This window comes from Nicotiana tabacum, chromosome 21, assembly GCF_000715075.1.
Source record: "Nicotiana tabacum cultivar K326 chromosome 21, ASM71507v2, whole genome shotgun sequence".
Classification (NCBI taxonomy): Eukaryota; Viridiplantae; Streptophyta; class Magnoliopsida; order Solanales; family Solanaceae; genus Nicotiana; species Nicotiana tabacum.
In genome coordinates, this window is record NC_134100.1 from 48,276,105 (window position 1) to 48,296,628 (window position 20,524).

The 20,524-nt window shown below is 40.9% G+C and overlaps 1 protein-coding gene across 1 annotated transcript; it reads left to right on the plus strand.

Annotated features, from left to right (window-relative positions):
• Positions 1–212: 212 nt before the first annotated feature.
• On the plus strand, positions 213–629 carry LOC142175222 (uncharacterized). The gene has a single exon (XM_075241801.1). The coding sequence runs from the start codon at positions 213–215 to the stop codon at positions 627–629; it is 417 nt and encodes a 138-aa protein (XP_075097902.1).
• Positions 630–20,524: the final 19,895 nt, after the last annotated feature.

Consider the following 20,524-nt stretch of genomic DNA (forward strand, 5'->3'; position numbering starts at 1 on the left):
TTATGACATGTAACGAAACCGTTGAGCGCAATGACCCGAATTACGAGGAGTATGATGAGAGCATGATGCCCAACAATCTCCCACAGGAGATCGAGAAGTAGGAAAGTCAGATAAAGCCCAACCGAGAAGAAATTGAAGTGGTCAATCTTGGAAGTGAAGAAGATGTAAAAGAAACCAGAATCAACAACCTAGAAGCCGAGCAGAATGAAAAAATGATTGAGCTCCTCCTACAGTATGTCGATGTGTTCGCATGGTCCTACGATGACATGCCAGGATTAAGCCCCGAATTTGTATCACATCGACTGCCCACCGATCCTACCAGACCGTCGGTCAAACAGAAACCCAGAAAGTTCAAACCTGATTTATGTTTTAAGATAAAGGAAAAAGTGACAAAACAGATAGAAGCAAATGTAGTAAGGGTCACCAACTATCCAAGCTGGTTGGAAAATATCGTCCCAGTGACCAAGAAGGACGAAAAGATCAGAATATGTGTGGAGTACCAAGATCTCAACAAAGCTAGTCCAAAGGATGATTTCCCTCTACCAAACATCCACATCCTCATCGACAACTGTGCGAAGCATGAATTGCAGACATTTATGGATTGTTTCGCGGATACCATCAAATCTTAATGCACGAGGAAGATGCAGAGAAGACAACTTTCACCACACCTTGGGGAGTCTACTGTTATAGAGTTATGCCGTTCGGTCTCAAGGACGCCAGTGCCACCTACATGAGGGCCATGACGACCCTTTTTCACGACATGAATCATAAGGAGATTGAAGTATATGTGGATGACGTCATCATAAAGTCTCGAAGGAGATCGAAGCAGTTGGACGACTTGAGGAATTTTTTTGAACACCTGCGAAGGTACAGTTTGAAGTTGAACCCAGCAAAGTGCGTGTTCGGAGTCCCCGCTGGAAAACTATTGGGCTTCATCGTAAGCAGGAAGTGGATAGAACTGGACCCATCTAAAATCAAGGCCATCCAGGAATTACCGCCACCAAAAAGCAAGAAAGGTGTCATGAGTTTCTTGGGCAGATTGAACTACATTAGTCATTTCATATCCCAGTCCATGATAATCTATGAGCCCATTTTCAAGCTATTGAAGAAAGATGCCGACACAAAATGGACGGAGGAATGCCAGAAAGCCTTCGATAGAATCAAAGAGTATCCATCAAACCCGCCAGTGCTGGTTCCCCCGAACCAGGGAAACCATTGTCACTCCATTTGTCAGTCTTGGACAAGGCCTTCGACTGTGTGTTGGGGAAGCATGACGGAACTGGGAGAAAGGATCAGGCCATCTACTACTTAAGCAAGAAGTTCATGCCATGCGAGGCCAAGTATACCTTGATAGAACACACTTGTTGTGCTCTGATTTGGATTGCTCAGAAGCTAAGGCATTACATGTCAGCGTACACCACGCATATGATATCTCGGCTTGACCTGCTCAAGTACATTTTTAGAAGCCAATGCCCACCAGAAAACTAGCTAAATGGCAAATTCTCCTCAGCGAATTTGACATTGTGTACATAACTTAGACGATTATCAAAGGACAAACTTTAGAGGATCACCTCGCCGAGAATCCAGTGGATGGAGATTACGAACGACTTACCACGTATTTTCCCGATGAACAAGTACTATTTGCCGGAGAAGATATTACAGAATCATACCCTGGGTGGAGAATATTTTTCGATAGAGCAACAAATTTTCAAGGAGTCGGAATTAGGACAGTCCTGATTTTAGAATCTGGACAACACTATCCAACATCGTCAAAGATAAGATTCCCTTGTACCAATAATATGGCTAAATACGAAGCGTGCATCCTTGGAATCAGAATGGTAGTCGACATGAACATCAAAGAACTTTTGGTCATTGGAGATTTCGATTTGCTGATACACCAAGTCCAAGGAGAATGCTCCACCAAGAATGTCAAGACACTACCGTACCTGCACTGCGTGAAGGAGTTGTGCAAGAAGTTCATAAAGATTGAGTTCAAGTATGTCCCCAGGATTTAGAACGAGTTCGCCGACGCCCTTGCAACCCTATCATCTATGATTTAGCATCCAGACAAGAACTGCATCGACCCTATCGAGGTAGAGATCAGGGATCAACATGCCTATTGCTTCCAGTAGAAGAAGAACCCTATGGTAAACCATGGTACCACGACATCAAGAAATTCCTTGCGACCAGGGAATACCTCGAGAATGCTGATAATGGTCAAAAGCGAGCCCTCAGGAGACTGGCAAATCACGTTTTCATCAACGGGGAAGTCTTGTACAGGAGGACCCTAGACTTAGGTTTGTTGAGATGTGTAGACTCTACCGAAGCAACCATACTATTGGAGGAAATATATGCAGCGATTCCTTTACTCCTGACAAAATCCGCGTTTGCGGCAACTTCATCGCATCTACGGGCTCGCAGATGCGGAAAAAGCCTCACACTTACGACCACTTCCCAACTCCACTCAGGACTACTTATGCAACCCCATGGCCGCTTCTATAGCTCCACACCTATGGCCAAAACCTCGTAGGTGCGGTTGCACCAGAAATGAACATAGCAGATTTTCCACAAGTCCAAAAATCAATCCGAAATCAAATCAAATCTCACCCGGGGCCCCCGGGACCCTATCCAAACATACCAAAACTTCCTAAAACATCATACGAACTTAGTCGAAGCCTCAAATCATATCAAACAACATTAAAAGCACGAATCACACCCCAATTCAAGCCTAATGAACTATTAAACTTTCAACTTCGAAAACCAATGCTGAAACCTATGAAACCAATTCTGATTTACCTCAAATTTTGCACAGAAGTCATAAATGACACAACGAACCTTCTCCAACTTCTGAAACCAAAATCCGAGCTCGGTATCCACAAAGTCAACTCTCGGTCAAACTTCTCAGCCTTCCAATCCGTCAACTTTCCAACTTTCGCCAATTGAAGCCAAAACGACCTACGAGCCTCCAAATCAATATCCAGACACACTCCTAAGTCTAAAATCACCATACAAAGCTATGAGAACCATCAAAACTCCATTCCGGAGTCATTTACACATAAGTCAACATCTAGTCAACTTAAGCTTCCAATTGTTTTCAGGCCCAAACTCCAGTCTAGGACACCTTTGTTGAATGAAGTTTACCGCTGCTTGTAGATCTGCTGGTCCTAGTCCACTGGCCCAACATCAAGAGTCCAACCTTTTCCCTTTCTCTCATTTTAGATAATAGCTACTACTATGTCTTTATTCTATGAATATGTCTTGTTTGAAGCTAACGCTGTTATTACATTTTATTTGGATACTTTTGATTGTGTTAGGAACATAGGCAAACCAAGGCCCATAAGTAAACAAAAGAGAATCCAAGTTAAAAATCATATCCACTATAACACTTTGATGCTTTGATCACTTACTTTCTTAATAAAATAAAAGACTTTGTTTTATTATTGCGAACCGGTTTTTCTTTTAAATATCTTGAGTTTGAATAGATTTGAAAAGCGAAACGACCTTTCTTTTGAAAAATCAGAATCAAAAGGATGTTTACAAGGTTGTTTTTCAAGAAATAAAACTAACACTACTGGTAATTACGAACTAATAAACTTCAATGAGATTCAAAAGAATAACTTCGATTAAAACAAATTTTCCAAAAGGTGTCCATGACATATTTTATAGTGATCTTTTATCTCACAAAGTTACATTAACAACCACCCTTTTAAGAGATAAAACATTTAAACCTTCTTTCAAAAACATAGAAGTACTTCATAAGTTTTTCTCAACTTTCATGTGACCATTTCAAAAGATCCTTCATAAGTTATAACCTTATAAAACCTATAATTCCCTTTTTCAAAATACATATATAACTCTTTCAAAATAGCAGACTTTAAACAAGACTTAGAATATGCCACAGACTTTAAGCACTTAATTAAGCAGAATATAGACCTTTACTTCTCCGAACCTAGCCTAAGTTTAAAGGAGCTACCTCAAGTAGATTTTTAGGGATGCCTAACACCTTCCCCTTAGAATAACTAGAACCCTTACCCAAATCTCACCTGTTAGTATACCATTAGGATAATAATCTAATAAACATATAGGTACCCTAATATACCTTAAATATTAGGTGGTGACTCTCTTTTATCAACATTAGAAGAACCACTAGTTGATTCTTATTTTGACCTATACAAAATAGGGTGCAACAACATGGCGACTCTGCTGGGAATTTTACAGTAAGTGTAAACAAATGAGGCCATAGGCTAGATCTGAAATTTGGGGATGTTTGTTTATATGCTACTTTAACTCTTCTTAACTTTAAATATGTGTTTTCTTATCTTACTTGTTTATATTTCTATAACCTGTCAAACATGTACTTATTTTCCTGCTTTTAATATTGCTACTGCTATCACCAACTATCTGTTACTGCTTTATACACTGCCATCACATTTTTCATTTTGAGTCTTGGCCGTACACTATCACATACAAATGACACGCGAGGGTTGTCTTTTACACCCCTCTGAACCTTTTTTCAAAATTCTCTAGTTTCATAGAATGGCTTTGTAAGGTCAACTGACATAATGACTCGCAGTGTTCAGTCCAACTCTAAAATTAGGAAACACTCCACTCTAGAAAACATAGGTCATACTGCATAAACCTTAGGTGGATCGGTCCTTGGTATTGACTCACAATTAGGAAAGCCACCTTAATGTCAACGAGTTATACACCCAACTACATGCCTTTTGTGGAACGATGAATCAATACAGATAAGACGCTAAAGATCCATAGCAAACACTTCACTTCTTTAGATGGAAATTATCCGGAATGTCCCCGAGATTTATATGGTCATGGGTGCACCACACAAGCTGAAGCAGCGGTGGAGAAACATTCACCGAGAGCATGGGGATGAGATCAGAACACACTTGGGAGCATTAACCGCCTTGTTGAACATCCAAACCGACAAAGTCCTTACTAGACTGCTCATAGCGTTTTAGGACCCAGCTAAGGTGGTTTTCAAGTTTGTGGACTTTGAGTTAACGCCAACACTGGAGGAAATTACTAGCTTCATGGAATTACCGTTTGCCTGGCGAAAACCAATACTGCCAGTTGTCATGCCCGACCATAGGTTCCTTCATGCATTGGGTCTGTCAAACAACAGAAAACCAAGAAATATTGAAGATGGATGGGTGAGTTTAGACCGGCTGTTCAATAGATTCAGACACCGGGAAAGTTACGAGTGGTTCAATACGATCAAGAAACATGGGAGAGTCTCCGACCCATAACCTTTTATTTGGCATTGTTGGGATTACTAGTTTTCCCACAAAGAAAGGGATGAATCAACATTAACCTGCTGCCCTGGTCTTGGCAACTTTTCGAGGAAATCTGCAAGTTACCCTTTGTTCCCATGATATTGGCAGAGACATTTTGGGCGCTGTAAGCATGTTTGAAAGGATATGACTTTTTAAAGGCTGCAACCTACTACTCCAGATATGTGTCACAGTAAATTTCTTTCAGAGGAAGCCAACTATTGATCATTTTGTGGGCATCAGTAACATGATCAGAAGCCACAATGTGAGGATGAGACACTGGGTTATACCGCACGGTCAAGAGGAGTGTCGAGACATGTTGACCCATCTGAGTGGAGAATGGGTGAATTGGAAGCTTTCATGGTTAAGTGGCAGGGCAATCTTGAGGAGCTCGGGAAAGTATTTCATCAAGTTAGTGGGACTTGAAGGAATTCAGCCATATGCACCTCTGAGGGTCATAAGGCAATTTGGTCTGATTCAAGATGCACCCCTCTGGTCGAGGACAACCTTGTACGAAGATGATTACAACAGACAAATTCTAATCTTGAGGGTGAGGAAGCTTAGGGATGAATGGAATGACTTGATCATGATGCCAATGGGTCAGAACTCCTGGTGCACACCTGAGTACTTCGTGTGGATCAATGAAGAGCATGAGTTGGCCAGACCTAACAGAGAAGGGTTGACTGGACTGGAGAATGCAATAGTAGCTCTACAAATATATTACGAGATTTTGCCTCACTATCTCGCTACCAGCGCCATGCATCAACAGGTGGTGCTAGGGTCGGTCGACCATAGGTTTCCACTGCCAGAAGATGAGATGACAACCAGGTGATTGAGTACATTGATGACGTCCAAATCCACTACTAAAAAGTAAATGGATATAGTCGCATGTAATATAATATACCCAACTATGAGTCGAGATCGAATTCCAAATAGAACAATATGTAGGCGATTAGGCAATATAAGAGAATTATCGTTTATTATGCCAAGCCAAACACTTAAAAGGGTTTTGAGAAAATATTTATGTATAAATGCAAAAATGTAAACTAACCTAGAAAAGGAGTAAAATGATCAATGGCTACAAGCATGGATACACGGGGAATTACACTCAAGTAACGATCCAATGTATTTCACGATTTTATAAATATGAGCGAGTTTATGTTAATTAGCCTTGGATATTAATTCTTTATTAGTTTCTTCCGAAGACTAACAAGACTCCCTAATTGAATTATCTCTAAAACAATTAAGAGGATTAATTGCACCCGATTTAGCTACAAGTAGTTCAATCCTATCCCTAGGTAGAATCGATAAAATGAGGGTTAACGCCTCAAGTTCTTGTTAGTTAATCTTTCCTGACTGCAAATTACCTTTTCCAAGATTAATCCGAAGTTTATGGGTAGGTCCTAGGCTTAGCTAATCCCTTTGAAAATATTAAAGAACAAGAGTAATTAAATAAACAATAACTCACTTCAATATTTCATGAAACTCATTCAATACATAAGCACAACAAGATATTTAATCCAAACTTTAAATATGACTATTCCTATAATCCTAATTGAAGTATTGGAATAAATACTACACACTTAGATATTCAATACAAAGCAAGAAAATAAAGAAAAGAGTAAAAATGGGTAAGAAATTCTCAACCAAAAGCTTCAAATCTTCAAGTCCCAAGTGTGTGTGCCAGAACCCTAGCTCCAAGACTTGTGTTCTCTAGTCAACAGACCCCAAAAATAAGCCAAAGATATTTTCCAAATGAGTTGATTCATGTATTAAATGGTTTGGGAGTCAAAACCGTAAAATGCCAAAACTACCTGATTTCTACCCAGTTATGTGAATCGCATTCACGAAAACAAGTCGGTGATCGCGAAGAATAATACTACAAAGAGCCACGATCGCAAACGAATCCTCTGTGATGACGCGACAAGTCATTTTGAGTTTTAGCCTTTATTTTTATATTCTAAGACCTTGATTAGATCCGTTTAGTGTGTCTCAATTTGCGTGCATAGTCAGTGTCTTATTTTATAAATATTTATGTGAAATATTTAAGAAAATGTGAATTTTAACCTTAAAAAATGATTTGAGTTGACTACGCTCAACATTTTGTGTAAAAGGACCCAAATCAGTATTTTGACGGTTCCAGTGGGTCCGTATCGTGAGTTGGGACTTGGACGTACACTCGGAATTAAATTCGGAAGTTCCTAACTTGTTTTGACTCATTTTGCCGAAAACTACCATTTTTGAAAGTTGAAGAATTTCAAGGTTTGACCGAAAGGTTACTTCTTAGATAACAGGTTCGGATTTTGATGTTAAAACTTGGAATAGTTCCATATTGCTATTTGAAACTTGTCCGTCCAATTCGTAATTTATTTGACATGATTCAGACACTTAAATGTGATTCTAGTGTTCTTGAGTTTCACTTTGAAAGTTCATTTGTTTTAAGGATTAATTCGTAGATTTAGATGTTATTTTGGTTATTTGATTGCGCGAACAAGTTCGTATGATGTTATTACACTTGTGTGCATGTTTGGTTTGGAGCCCAAGGGGCTCGGGTGATTTTCGGACATGTTTCGAATGAGTTTGGCTAAGGTTAGGACTGCTGGTGCAATTCCATTTCTGGTGAACTACTGCAGATCTCGCAATTAGGAGGTCTGGCTCGCAATTGCGGGCCTTTCTTTTGTTACCAAATGTTTGCATTTGCGATCATGGGCTGGCTTGGGGGGACTCGCATTTGCAAACTAGACAATGATTGCAATTGCGATCAAAGAGTCGCATTTGCGACTCAGCAGTTCTCAAGCAGGCTTCGCATTTGCAAAGCAATGGTGCGTAATTGCGAAGGTTGGGTGTTCGCAATTGCAAACCAAATGTTGCAATTGCGACTTATGTGACTCTGAGACAGGGTTCGCATTTGCGACCCCTTTTTCGCATTTGCGATGTTCGCAATGGCGAACAAGACATCACAATTGTGACATCCGCAACTGGGTAAAAGTGGGAAAAAATGGGACTTAGCTCATTTCTCACATTTTCTCAACCCTAAACACCCTAGAGGCAATTTTCCAAGAGATTTTTCTTCCTAAATAAATTTGTAGGTGTCTTTAATCTATTTCTTTTCAATTACCTATTACATTTCATGAGATTTCAACATCAAATTTAGGAATTACATGGTAGAAATTAGGGATTTGGGTAGAATAGGAATTTTTGTAAAATTAGGATTTAGACTTCGAATTGAGGTCGGATTTTGAAATAAACTACATAACCGGGCTTGGGGCTGAATGGGTAATCGGGTTTTGGTCAGAATCTCGGTTTTGACAAAGCGGCCCATGATCGACTTTTATTGATATTTTTTCAAAAATGATCTAAATTGAACCTCTTTCATTTGTGGGTAGTTTCTAAAGCTTATTTTGAATCAATTGGTTAATAATTTGCTAGATTTGATTAGTTTGTAGGCTTGTTCAAAAGGCAAGGCTTTGGTTGATTGATTTCTTGAGTTGCGGAGTGAGGTAAGTGTTGGGTCTAACCTTGATTTGAGGGAATTAGGGACCCTTGAACTGCATGTTGTGTAAATTATGTGTGGAACGACATATATGTGAGGTGACGAGTGTATATGCGCCATTACATTACTTGCTTCCCTATTTTTGTTGCTTCATAGTATATCTTGTTTCATGCCTTAATTGATAATAGCTTATTTGACTTCTATGCCATGTTTGCTACTTGCCATTTAGTGTTCCTTATATTAAATTGTCCATTCCTTCCATGATTCCATGCTTATTTGCTACTTGTCTTTATTTGATTTTCTTGCATATCAAGATTTTCTTATGCCTTTCTTGTCTTGTCGTTTTGTATCAATTGTTGCCTTTAATAATGAAGTTTCATTTGTATGAGTTGTTAAATGGTAGATACCGTTGAGTTGGTAAAGTTGAAACATCCGAGTTTTTTGAGATTATTTGATTATTGTGTTATTCTCCATTGCTCGTACATTTGTTTTCTTGATGTAGAACCTCTTGTAAATCTTGGTTGTTGAATTACTATTGTTGATTGAAATTGTTTGGGGGAGCGGGTTGCACGCCACAACGGAAATTGAAAGGTAATGAATTGAAATGGTGGAATAAGGACGAATTATGATATTGATAGATGATGATATGGTGGGATCGGGTTGCACGCCGCAACGAATTGTTTAAAGTTGATATTGTGGGATCAGATTTCACGCCGCAACATTTCAATTTAAATTATATTTGTTTTTGACTTTTGGATTGTCCTCGGTAATTTAGAAGAGCTTATATGATGGGTTATTCTGGACTCTATGTTAGTTGGATTTGAGTCCGTTGATATGAATTAATTGCTTTATTTCCATTTATGTCTTTTATGTTATTATTATTATTTTTATTGCGTACAGGTTTATGTAACTGACCCGCCTTAGCTTTGTCACTACTTCGTAGAGGTTAGGCTCGGCACTTACAGAGTATATGGGGTCGGTTGTACTCATACTACACTTTGTACTTCAAATGCAGATACCAGAGTTATTCCTAGCGGCATTTAGTAGACTTGCTCGGATCTAGCTATTCATAGGATACTTGACGTATAGCTGCACGACGTCCGCAACCCTGAAGTCCCTTTCTACTTCCTTTAGCTGTTTATTTTAATTCATATAGTTATGTTTATTTCAGACCATTATTTGTAGTATCTTAGACGCTCATGTATTCATGACACTAGTTCCGGGATTTGTATTTGGATTTCGTCACTTATTATCTTATTTACTTATTGCAGACTATTCAGTTTCATTCTTGTCATTTAATTTGGAAAAATTATTAAAAATGGTTAATAGATATAGCTAACATTGGCTTGCCTAGCAAGTGAAATGTTAGGCGCCATCACGGTCCCGAGAGTGGGATTTTCGGGTCTTGACAAGTTGGTATCAGAGCACTAGGTTGCCTAGGTCTCACGAGTCATAAGCAAGCTTAGTGGTGTTTGGAGGATCGGTACGGAGACGTCTGTACTTATCTTCCAGAGGCTATGGAGTTTAGGAAAAATTTCGCTTCTTTCTTTCTCTCTCATGTTATTTTATTCTATAATTGATGATTGAACCATTCTATTCTTGTTCTATCGCAGATGGTGAGAACACGCACAACATCAGCAGCCGGAGCCCTATGTGGCAGCTACTACCAGGGAAAGAGGCCGAGGCCGAGGTCGAGCCAGAGGTAGAGCTCAAGTAACAACACCCGTAGTGGAGCCTCAGATTGATCATGAGGAGGAGGTCCCAGCTCAGACCGTACCCGTCGTACCAGCTCAGGTCCCGGAGGGGTTCATATCCACTCCAGTGCTTTAGGATGCTCTAGTCCGCTTGTTGGGCCTTATGGAGAATGTGGCCCAGACCGGTGCATTCCCATGGCACCAGTCATATATCGGGATAGGGGAGGAGCACATACTCCCGCTACTCGCACTCCGGAGCAGGTGGCTCCTATCAGACTCCAGTAGCCCAGCCAATTGGGGTGGTTCAGCCAGTTGTTACGGCATAGGATGGTGACATGCCCGCTATGTCTTCTAAGGCCTTAATGAGGCTGGATAAGTTTACCAAGATCTTTCCTGTTCATTTCAGTGGTGCACCTTCTAAGGACCCACATGATTACCTAGATCGTTGCCACGAGGTGTTGCGCTACATGGGTATAGTTAAGTCCAATGGAGTCGACTTTGCAGTGTTCCAGATGAACGATTCTGCCAAGAGATGGTGGAGATTTTATATGTTGACTAGACCAGCTGGTTTACCTGCACTCACTTGGGATCAGTTTTCACGGCTATTTCTAGAGAAGTTCATTTCATTCACTCTAAGAGAGGATTACCACAGGTAGTTTGAGCGTCTTCAGCAGGGCAGTATGACCGTCACCTAGTATGAGACTCAATTTGTTGACCTAGCTCGCCATGCCACTGTTTTACTCCCTACTGAGAGGGAGAGAGTGAGGAGATTCATTGATGGACTCACCTTCAGTATCAGGATACAGATGGCCAAGGAGTCTGGGGATGACATTTCCTTCAAGAGGGCTATAGATATTGCTAGACGGATCGAGATGGTTCGTGGTTAGGAGAGGGGGCCGGTGTCTGATAAGAGGCCTCGTCATTTCGGTGGTTTTAGTGGTGCCTTATATGGAGGCAAGGGTTCTTTTGGTAGAGGCCATCCTCCTAGGCCGGTTCAGTCAGCTCTTCAGGTAGCCCACAGTGCTTCCGACGGTCGTGGTTCTTGTGGGTCTTGTCCTGAGCAGCCAACATTCAGTGGGCATTCAGCTCCTATTAATGCACCACCGCTTCAGAGTTACTATAACGGCTATTCAGACCGTCAGGGTCAGTCTTCATTCCAACAACCTCAGCAGCTGAGATAGTGCTTTGAGTGTAGGGGCATAGGTCACATAAGGAGGTATTGCCCTAGATTGTCGAGCAACAGATCTCAGCAGGGTTCTCGTGCCATCATACCGACACCGGTTGCTCCATACCCCGCACAGCAAGCTAGAGGCGGGGTCAGATAGTTAGAGGTGGAGGTCAGGCCATTAGAGGTGGAGGCCAGCCAGCTAGGGGTCGCCCGAGGGGCGGAGGTTAGAGTGGTGGGCCCCAGCCCCGTTTCTATGCATTCCCAACTAGACCTGAGGCCGAGTGATCCGATGCTATCATCACAGTTATTGTTCCAGTTTGCCATAGAGATGCTTTAGTTCTATTTGATCCGGGCTCTACTTATTCCAACATGTCATCCTATTTTGCTTCATATCTGATTGTGCCTTGTGATTTTTTGAGTGCTTCTGTATATGTGTACACACCTGTGGGAGATTCTATCATTGTAGATCGTGTTTATCGCTCGTGTGTGGTTTCTGTTGGGAGTCTTGACACTAGTGTAGATCTCCTACTTCTTGATATGGTGGATTTCGATGTTATCTTGGATTTGGATTGGCTGTCACCTTATCATGCTATATTGGACTGTCATGCCAAAACGGTGACCTTAGCCATGCTGTGATTTCCCCAATTAGAGTGGAGGGGGACTCCTGGCCATTCTACTAGCAAGGTTATCTCTTATGTGAAGGCTCGACATATGGCCGGGAAGGGGTGTCTAGCATACTTGGCCTATGTTCGTGATTCAAGTGCGGAGGTTCCTTCCATGTATTCAGTACCTGTTGTGCATGAGTTTCTAGAGGTGTTTCCCGTAGATCTGTCGGGGATGCCACCCGATAGGGATATTGACTTTTGTATTGATTTGGCTCCGAGCACTCGGTCCATTTCTATTCCACCATACCGTATGGTGCCACCTGAGTTGAAGGAACTGAAGGAGCAGTTGCATGATTTGCTTGATAAGTGATTCATTAGACCCAGTGTCTCACCTTGAGGTGCGCCCGTGTTGTTCATGAAGAAGAAGGATGGCTCGATAAGGATGTGTATAGACTATCGGCAGTTGAACAAAGTCACTATCAAGAACAAGTATTCCTTGCTGAGAATTGATGACTTATTTGATCAGTTTCAAGGTGCCAAAGTGTTTTAGAAGATTGATTTGAGGTTTGGCTACGATCAATTGAAGATTAGGGCATCGAATATCCCTAAGACAACTTTTCAAACTCGGTATGGGCATTATGAGTTCCTAGTGATGTCATTTGGGTTGACAAATGCCCTAACAACATTCATGGATTTGAAGAATCGGGTATTCAAGCCCTACTTGGATTCTTTTGTGATCGTATTCATTGATGATATCTTGATCTACTCCCATAGTCGATAGGAGCATGGGCAGCATCTTCGGATTGTATTTCAGACTCTCAGAGATAGCCAGTTATATGCCAAGTTTTCAAAGTGTGAGTTTTGGTTAGACTCGGTTGCCTTTTTGGGGCATGTTGAATCAACAGAGGGCATTAAAGTGGATCCTAAGAAGGTTGAGGCTATTCAGAACTGGCCTAGACCTACTTCTGCTATAGAGATTCGGATTTTCCTGGTTTTGGCGGGCTATTATTGCCGGTTCGTGGAGGGGTTTTCATCCATAGCAGCCCCATTGACTAGATTGACCCAGAAGGGTGCTCCATTCAGGTGGTCGAATGAGTGTGAGTTGATCTTTTAGTAGCTCAAGACTGCCTTGACTACAACTCCGGTGTTGGTACTACCCACATGTTCAAGATCCTATACAGTGTATTGTGATGAATCCCATATTGGGCTCGATCCAATGTTGATGCAGGATGGCAGGGTGATTGCATAAGCGTCGTGGTAGTTAAAAGTTCACAAGAAGAATTACCCTGTTCATGACTTAGAGTTGGCAACCATTGTTCATGAACTGAAGATTTGGAGGCATTACCTCTACGGCGTGTCATATGAGGTGTTCACGGATCATCGGAGTCTTCAATATTTGTTCAAGCAAAAGGATCTCAACTTGAGGCAGAGGAGGTGGTTAGAGCTGTTGAAAGACTATGATATCACCATTTTGTATCATCTCGGGAAGGCCAATACAGTGGCTAATTCCTTGAGTAGAAAGGCTGTGAGTATGGGTAGCCTTGCATATTTTCCAGTTGGTGAGAGTCTGCTTGCATCAGATGTTCAGGCTTTGGCCAATCTGTTCGTGAGGTTAGATATTTCGGAACCTAGTCGTATTATAGCTTGCACGGTCTCTCAGTCTTCTTTGTATGAGTGCATCAAAGAGCGTCAGTATGATGACCCCCATTTGCTTGACCTTAAGGACACGGTGCGACATGGTGATGCCAAGCAGGTTACTATTGGAGATGATGGGGTTTTGCGGATGCAATGCCAGATTTGTGTGCTCAATGTGGATGGGCTTCCTGAGTTGATTCTTGAGGAGGCCCACAGTTCGCGGTATTCCATTCATCCGGGTTCCACCAAGACGTACCAGTATTTGAGGCAGTAGTATTGGTGGAGAAGGATGAATAAGGGTATAGTTGCATATGTAGATCAATGTTTGAACTATCAATAGGTAAAGTACGAGCATCAGAGGCCTGGTGGTTTGCTTCAGAGGCTTGAGATTCCTGAGTGGAAGTGAGAGCGTATTACCATGGATTTCGTTGTTGGGCTCCCACGGACTCAGAAGAAATTCGACGCAATATGGTTCATTATGGATAGGTTGACCAAGTCGGCACATTTCATTCCAGTGGTAGTTACTTACTCCTCAGAGCGGTGAGCTGCGATCTATATCCGCGAGATCATCCGTCTTCACGGTGTACCCGTGTCAATCATTTCTGATCGAGGTACGTAGTTCACCTCGCACTTCTGGAGGGCTGTACAATATGAGTTAGGCACACGAGTTGAGTTGAGTACATCATTTCACCCTAGACGGACGGACAGTCCCAGCGCACCATTCAGATATTGGAGGATATGCTTCGCACTTGCGTCTTAGATTTTGGGGGTTCTTGGGATCAGTTCTTGCCCCTTGTAGAGTTTGCCTACAACAACAACTACTAGTCGAGTATTTAGATGGCTCCCTATGGGGCTTTGTACGGGAGACGGTGCCATTCGCCAGCTGGTTGGTTCGAGCCGGTAGAGGCTCGGTTGTTGGGTACAGATTTGGTTCAGGATGCTTTGGAAAAGGTTAAGATGATTCAGGATCGACTTCACATAGCTTAGTCTAGGCAGAAGAGCTATGCCGATCGGAGAGTTCGTGATGTTGCATTCATGGTTGAAGAGAGGGTATTGCTCCGGGTTTCACCCATGAAAGGTGTGATGAGGTTCCGGAAGAAGGGCAAGTTGAGCCCTAGGTATATCATACCTTTTGAGATTCTTGAGAGAGTGGGTGAGATGGCATACCGGCTTGCATTGCCACCTAGTTTGTCAGTAGTTCATCTGGTGTTCCATGTCTCCATGCTCCGAAAATATCACGGTGATCCGTTCCTCGTGTTAGATTTCAGCTCAGTCCTGTTGGACAAGGATTTGACTTATGAGGAGGAGCTGGTGGCCATTCTAGCCCGGCAAGTCCGGAAGTTGAGGTCTAAGAGTTATCCTTCGGTTTGAGTGCAGTGGAGAGGTTAGCAGATCAAGGAAGCTATGTGGGAGTCCGAGTTCAATATGCGGAGTAGATACTCACACCTTTTCACCAGTCTACATGCTTTTCTATGTCCGTTCGAGGACAAATGATTGTTTAAGAGGTGGAAAATGTGATGACCCGACAGGTTATTTTGAGTTTTAGCCTTCATTTCTGTGTTCTGAGACATCAAGTAGCTCCGTTTAACGTGTCTCAATTTTCCTGCGCAATTGGTGTCTTATTCCAAAAATTTTTATGTGAAAATCTTAAGAAACTGTGAATTTGTACCTTAAAAAATGATTTGAGTTGACTACGGTCAATATTTTGTGTAAACGGACCCGGATCAGTGGTTTGACGATTCTAGTGGGTCCATGTCGTGATTTGGTATTTGGGCGTATGTCGAAAATTGAATTCGGAAGTCCCTAACTTGTTTTGACTCATTTTACCGAAAACTAGCATATTTGAAAGTTGAAGAATTTCAAGGTTTGACCGAAAGTTGACTTCTTAGCTAACGGGTTCGGATTTTGAATTTAAAACTTGGAATAGTTCCATATTTCTATTTGAAACTTGTGTGCAAAATTTTGTCCAATTCAGAATTGATTTGACATGATTCAGACACTTAAATGTGATTCTAGTGCTCTTGAGTTTCCCTTTGAAAGTTTATTCATTTTAAGGATTGATTCATAGATTTAGATGTTATTTTGGTGATTTGATTTCGCGAGCAAGTCCGTATGATGTTATTACACTTGCGTGCATGTTTGGTTTGGAGTCCAAAGGGCTCAAGTGAGTTTCAGACATGTTTCAGAAGTGTTTAACTAAGGCTAGAACTATTGGTTGATTAGTGGTGATTTTACCTTTTATTCTAGTCTCTTCTCTTTAGTTTTTATGTCCTTTAAATATAAAATGAGGTGATTTATGGTGTGCATTGCTAGATTTTCAGGTAAATGAAGTCTTGAAGAGAATTGAAATTAAATGAAGTGGATTCATGCAAAAAGAGTGAAAGAAGTGCAAAAATCTCCAGTGAAATCGCATCTACGGAGAAATGGTCCGCATCTGCGAGAAATGGTCTGCATCTGCGGAACAAGACATGTAAGGCAGAAATCGCATCTGCGATTGACGAACCACTTCTGTGGTTGTGCTTCTGCGCTTGAAGACCGCTTTTGCGGACGCGGTTTTGCGAAATAGCTATTTTCACCAAATATCACTTCCGTGTACATAAATTCTGCATTTGCGGTGCCGCACTTGCGATGATTGTTCCGCAGGTGCCGCCAACGGGCTTCAGACCTGGGCAGGATTGACAATTCACATTTTCTCCATTCCAAACCCACAAATACACGACCTAGCTCATTGGAAACATATCTTTGGCCAATCTTTGGATTATCTTTGACATATCTTGACAAGAGAACACAAGTTTTGGAGCTAGGGTTCTTGCACACACACTTGGGTCTTGAAAATTTGAAGCTTTTGGTTGAGAATTACTCACCCATTTATGTTCATTTCTTAATTTCCTTGCTTTGTATTGTATATCTAAGTGTGTAGTATTTTCTTCAACACTTGAATCTTGTTTATGGAAATATTCGTATTTAAAGTGTGGATTAAATATCTTGTTGTGCTTATGTATTGAACGATTTTTATTTATTATGAAGTGAGTTATTGTTTCTTTAATCATTCTTGTTATTTAATGTTTCCAAAGGGATTAGCTAACCCTAGGACTCGCCCATTTACTCTGAGTTAATTTTGGGAAAGATAATTTGGGGTTGGGAAAGATTAATTAACAAGAACTTGAGGCGTTAACCCTCATTGTATAGATTCTACCTAGGGATAGGATTGAACTACTTGTAGCCGCATCGAGTGTGCTTAATCTCTTAATTATTTTAGGGATAATTCAATTAGGAAGTCTTGTTAGTCTTCGAAAGAAGATAGTATAGAATTATTACCCGAGGCTAATTAACATAAACTCGCTCATATTTGTAAAATCATGAAATACATTGGATCGTTACTTGAGTGTAATTCCCAATGCATCCATGCTTGTAGCCATCGATCATTTTACTTGCTTTCTAGGTTAGTTTACACTTTCACAATTAGTTATTAATTATTTTCTCAACACCTTTTTAAGTATTTGGCTTAGCATAATAAGTGATAATCTCTTACACGCCTAATCGCCTACATATTGTTCTCTGTGGGATTCGACCCCGACTCATAGTTGGATAAATTATATTGCATGCGATCGTGTCCATTTACTTTTTAGTAGTGGATTTGGACGTCATCAAAATTGGCGCCGTTGCTGGGGAACAATTTGGTGTATTTAGTTTGTTTGAGAAATAAGCGTACGTGCTTTAGTCCAAACTTGTGAATATTTGTGTAATTATTTTTCTCATCTTTAACGATTTTTCTTGTTGTTTTCTTGATTGTTTCTTATTTATTTTCTTAGTTTTGAAAAATGGCACCGCATAATGAAAATTGGCTGGATGGAAGTTGCTCATACTTTGATGACCCTTGTCCTTATTGTGGAGGACCACACTCGTGGAAAAATTATTTAAATTCTCCCGGGGGCGGATTTTGCGCACAATCTCAAACCCATGAATGGAGTATTTGTGATAAGTGTGGTGATCAAAATAGCCATTGGGATAATTGTGCTTATTTATCCTTCCCTTTCCCGAACCCCCGCTATGATGATTCTACTTTTTGTGATGATAATTATAGGGATATGGAAGTGGAAGAAATTGAGCATGGTCAAAATGGAGAGTTCAAGCTCATGATAGAATGCCTACTTGAAGGAGGAAACAAAGAGCAAAATGCCTTGGAGGAGCTTTTGGAAAATAGTCTCCAAAATGATTTGGCGCTTGAAAGGTTGAACTCACAAATGGGAGAAATGCTTGAAGATTTAGAGGCCCAAAAAGCCTCAGAAGTGAATGATAGCCAAGAACCTTTCTTAGAGGTTGAAGCCAAAAACCCTTCTTTGGCACTTGATCAAAACCATGAAGAACTCTCAAATGCTAAAAATGAGAGGATGATGCTCATGTTGGAGGCCATTCTTGAAAATGAGGAGAAGCACAACTTGGCACTCGAGGACTAGAAACAAGTTTTAACTCAAAATGATGAGAATATCCGCACTTTGGGAAATCAAATAAAAATATTGGTTGAGGCTCACTATGCCCAACAATTTGAGAGTGTGGAAAGAGCTCACGAAAAGTCCAACTTCGAGGAAGAAAGTGAGCTTTATTTTGAGGAATCAAGAATTGAACATCTGCCACCCGACTCCATGCTTGTTAGTGGTGCCAAGAAAAATATGGACTTAGAGTCAACCGGTGTAATTGAAAATATGGTTGAAGTTGACTCTAGTTCGGGGGAAAAAGAAGATGTCAAAATCCGGAAAAAGTTGCAAGTTGGGGGGCAATTATCTCATTCCAAGCATTTTTCAACATTGGAGTTGTGTGGTGATATGGAAATTGAATTACATGAATCAATGAGTGATTGCGAAGAGGAAAGGCAAAGGCCATACATTTTACAATTTGAAGGCACAAGAAGGCAAAATGACATTCCTCACATGAAAGCCAATAAATGAAAAATGAAGAAATTAAAATTTGGCTTGATCATCTACTTACCACCCCCCCATCGCTCATGGTCACAAACTTGATTCCAAGATAGGTGCCCAGTTCATATCTTCCAAATGGCGCAAAAAGTGGTAAAGTTGATTCGCGTCGTGCCACGACATTAAATGCGGCGCTTGGTGGGAGGCAACCCATCGTTTTCAAATGTTGTTGTTAGATTTTTATTTTTGTAGGTTAGTTATTTTTGTTGAACATTTTGATGTGTGTGTGTCTTAGAGTGCAGGGAAAGTGAAGAAAAAGTGGCTAAGCTTTCGTCAGTAAAAATAATGCGATCGCATAGTGGTTATGCAGATCGCATATTGGTCGCAGAATGAGTCAGAAGTTCATAAGCTTTGGTCGCTCAAAAATGCGGTGGAATGCCAATTTTGCAGACCGCATAATGGTTATGCAACCGAAAATGCGATCGCACATTGGCCAAGCACACACCCATAGTTTTGTTTTTCAAATTTTGAGTTTATTTTTGAAATTTTCTTTTTAGAATAGCTTAGTATATTATTTTTGACTAATCTGCTAAGTTTCAGATTTTTTGGAGTTGAATTGAGGGGTTTGAGGTGTTGGAACAAGCCAAAACAGTGGCTGCCAAGTTTTGCCCCATAGAACTCTGGTTCAACCGCACCTGCGACAACATTTGCACAGATGCGGCCTCGTAGAAGCGCCAGTTGGAGCACAGATGCGAAAACTTCACAGAAGCAGCTCATTAACTGTAAAAGCGTATGCGCAGAAGCAGTTAATTCCTCGCAGATGCGACGCGTCGAGTAATTTTAAATAGTCCATATGTTCTTCAGCAGGTAATACCATCTCCCTTTCAGTCTCAACTCCTCAACCCAAAACCCCTCTCATCTCTCACGCTATTGCTCTTCACTACTGCTCTCACTCAAGTTCTCACACACAGGCAACACAAGTATCATCTTCAGCACTCTCTTCTGCTTTTATTTTCTTTTCTTCTTCATCTCTTCTCCATGGAAGAATCCCCTCCGTTTATTATCAATGTTAGTTTAGGAGTGAGGGGCATTGGTTGAGAGTGTGTTTGTGTGTGCTGTTGATGATGAAAAATAATTTGGGAAGTATGAGTACCAAATTAAATTGAAAAAGTATAACATTCTCAGTTCTCACTAAATGTTCGACAAATTGTCCGAAAGAAAATTTGTTCCTAAGCATCTTAAAATCATGTTTAATCAAGTTGTATGTTCATGTAGTGTAGTAATTTAGAATTCTTGAGTATAAATTATGTGCCAAAATCATGTTTGGAAATGAAAAGAGTGGGCAGTAGCTTGGGGTTTGTGAAACCCCTGATGAACACTGCAGAAGCGAAAATAATTGCCGCAGATGCGATCTCGCACCTACGATGCCTTCTTTGCAGGTGCGATTTCTAGTCAGCTATGAAAGTTCGTAGAAGCGACAAAATTTCCGCAGAAGAGGAACCACATCTGCGAGGCTTTTCCGCAGGTGTGGTGACTGGGTAGTTTGTGCAAAAATAGTAGCTATGCAACTTTGGCTTGCTGGGCCCGTTTGGCTTGATTCTTTAGCCTAATTGCATTGTTTTGAATTTCTTAACATGGTTCTAATGCCCGACTAACTTTGTTTTGATTTTTGAATGTACTTTGAGCTTAAAATAGACTCGAACATGAATGAAAATGCGGCAGTTGATC

What these genes read in the sequence shown, in the direction of transcription:
- LOC142175222 (XM_075241801.1), top strand. Translation starts at nt 213, where the DNA reads ATGATTGAGCTCCTCCTACAGTATGTCGATGTGTTCGCATGGTCCTAC.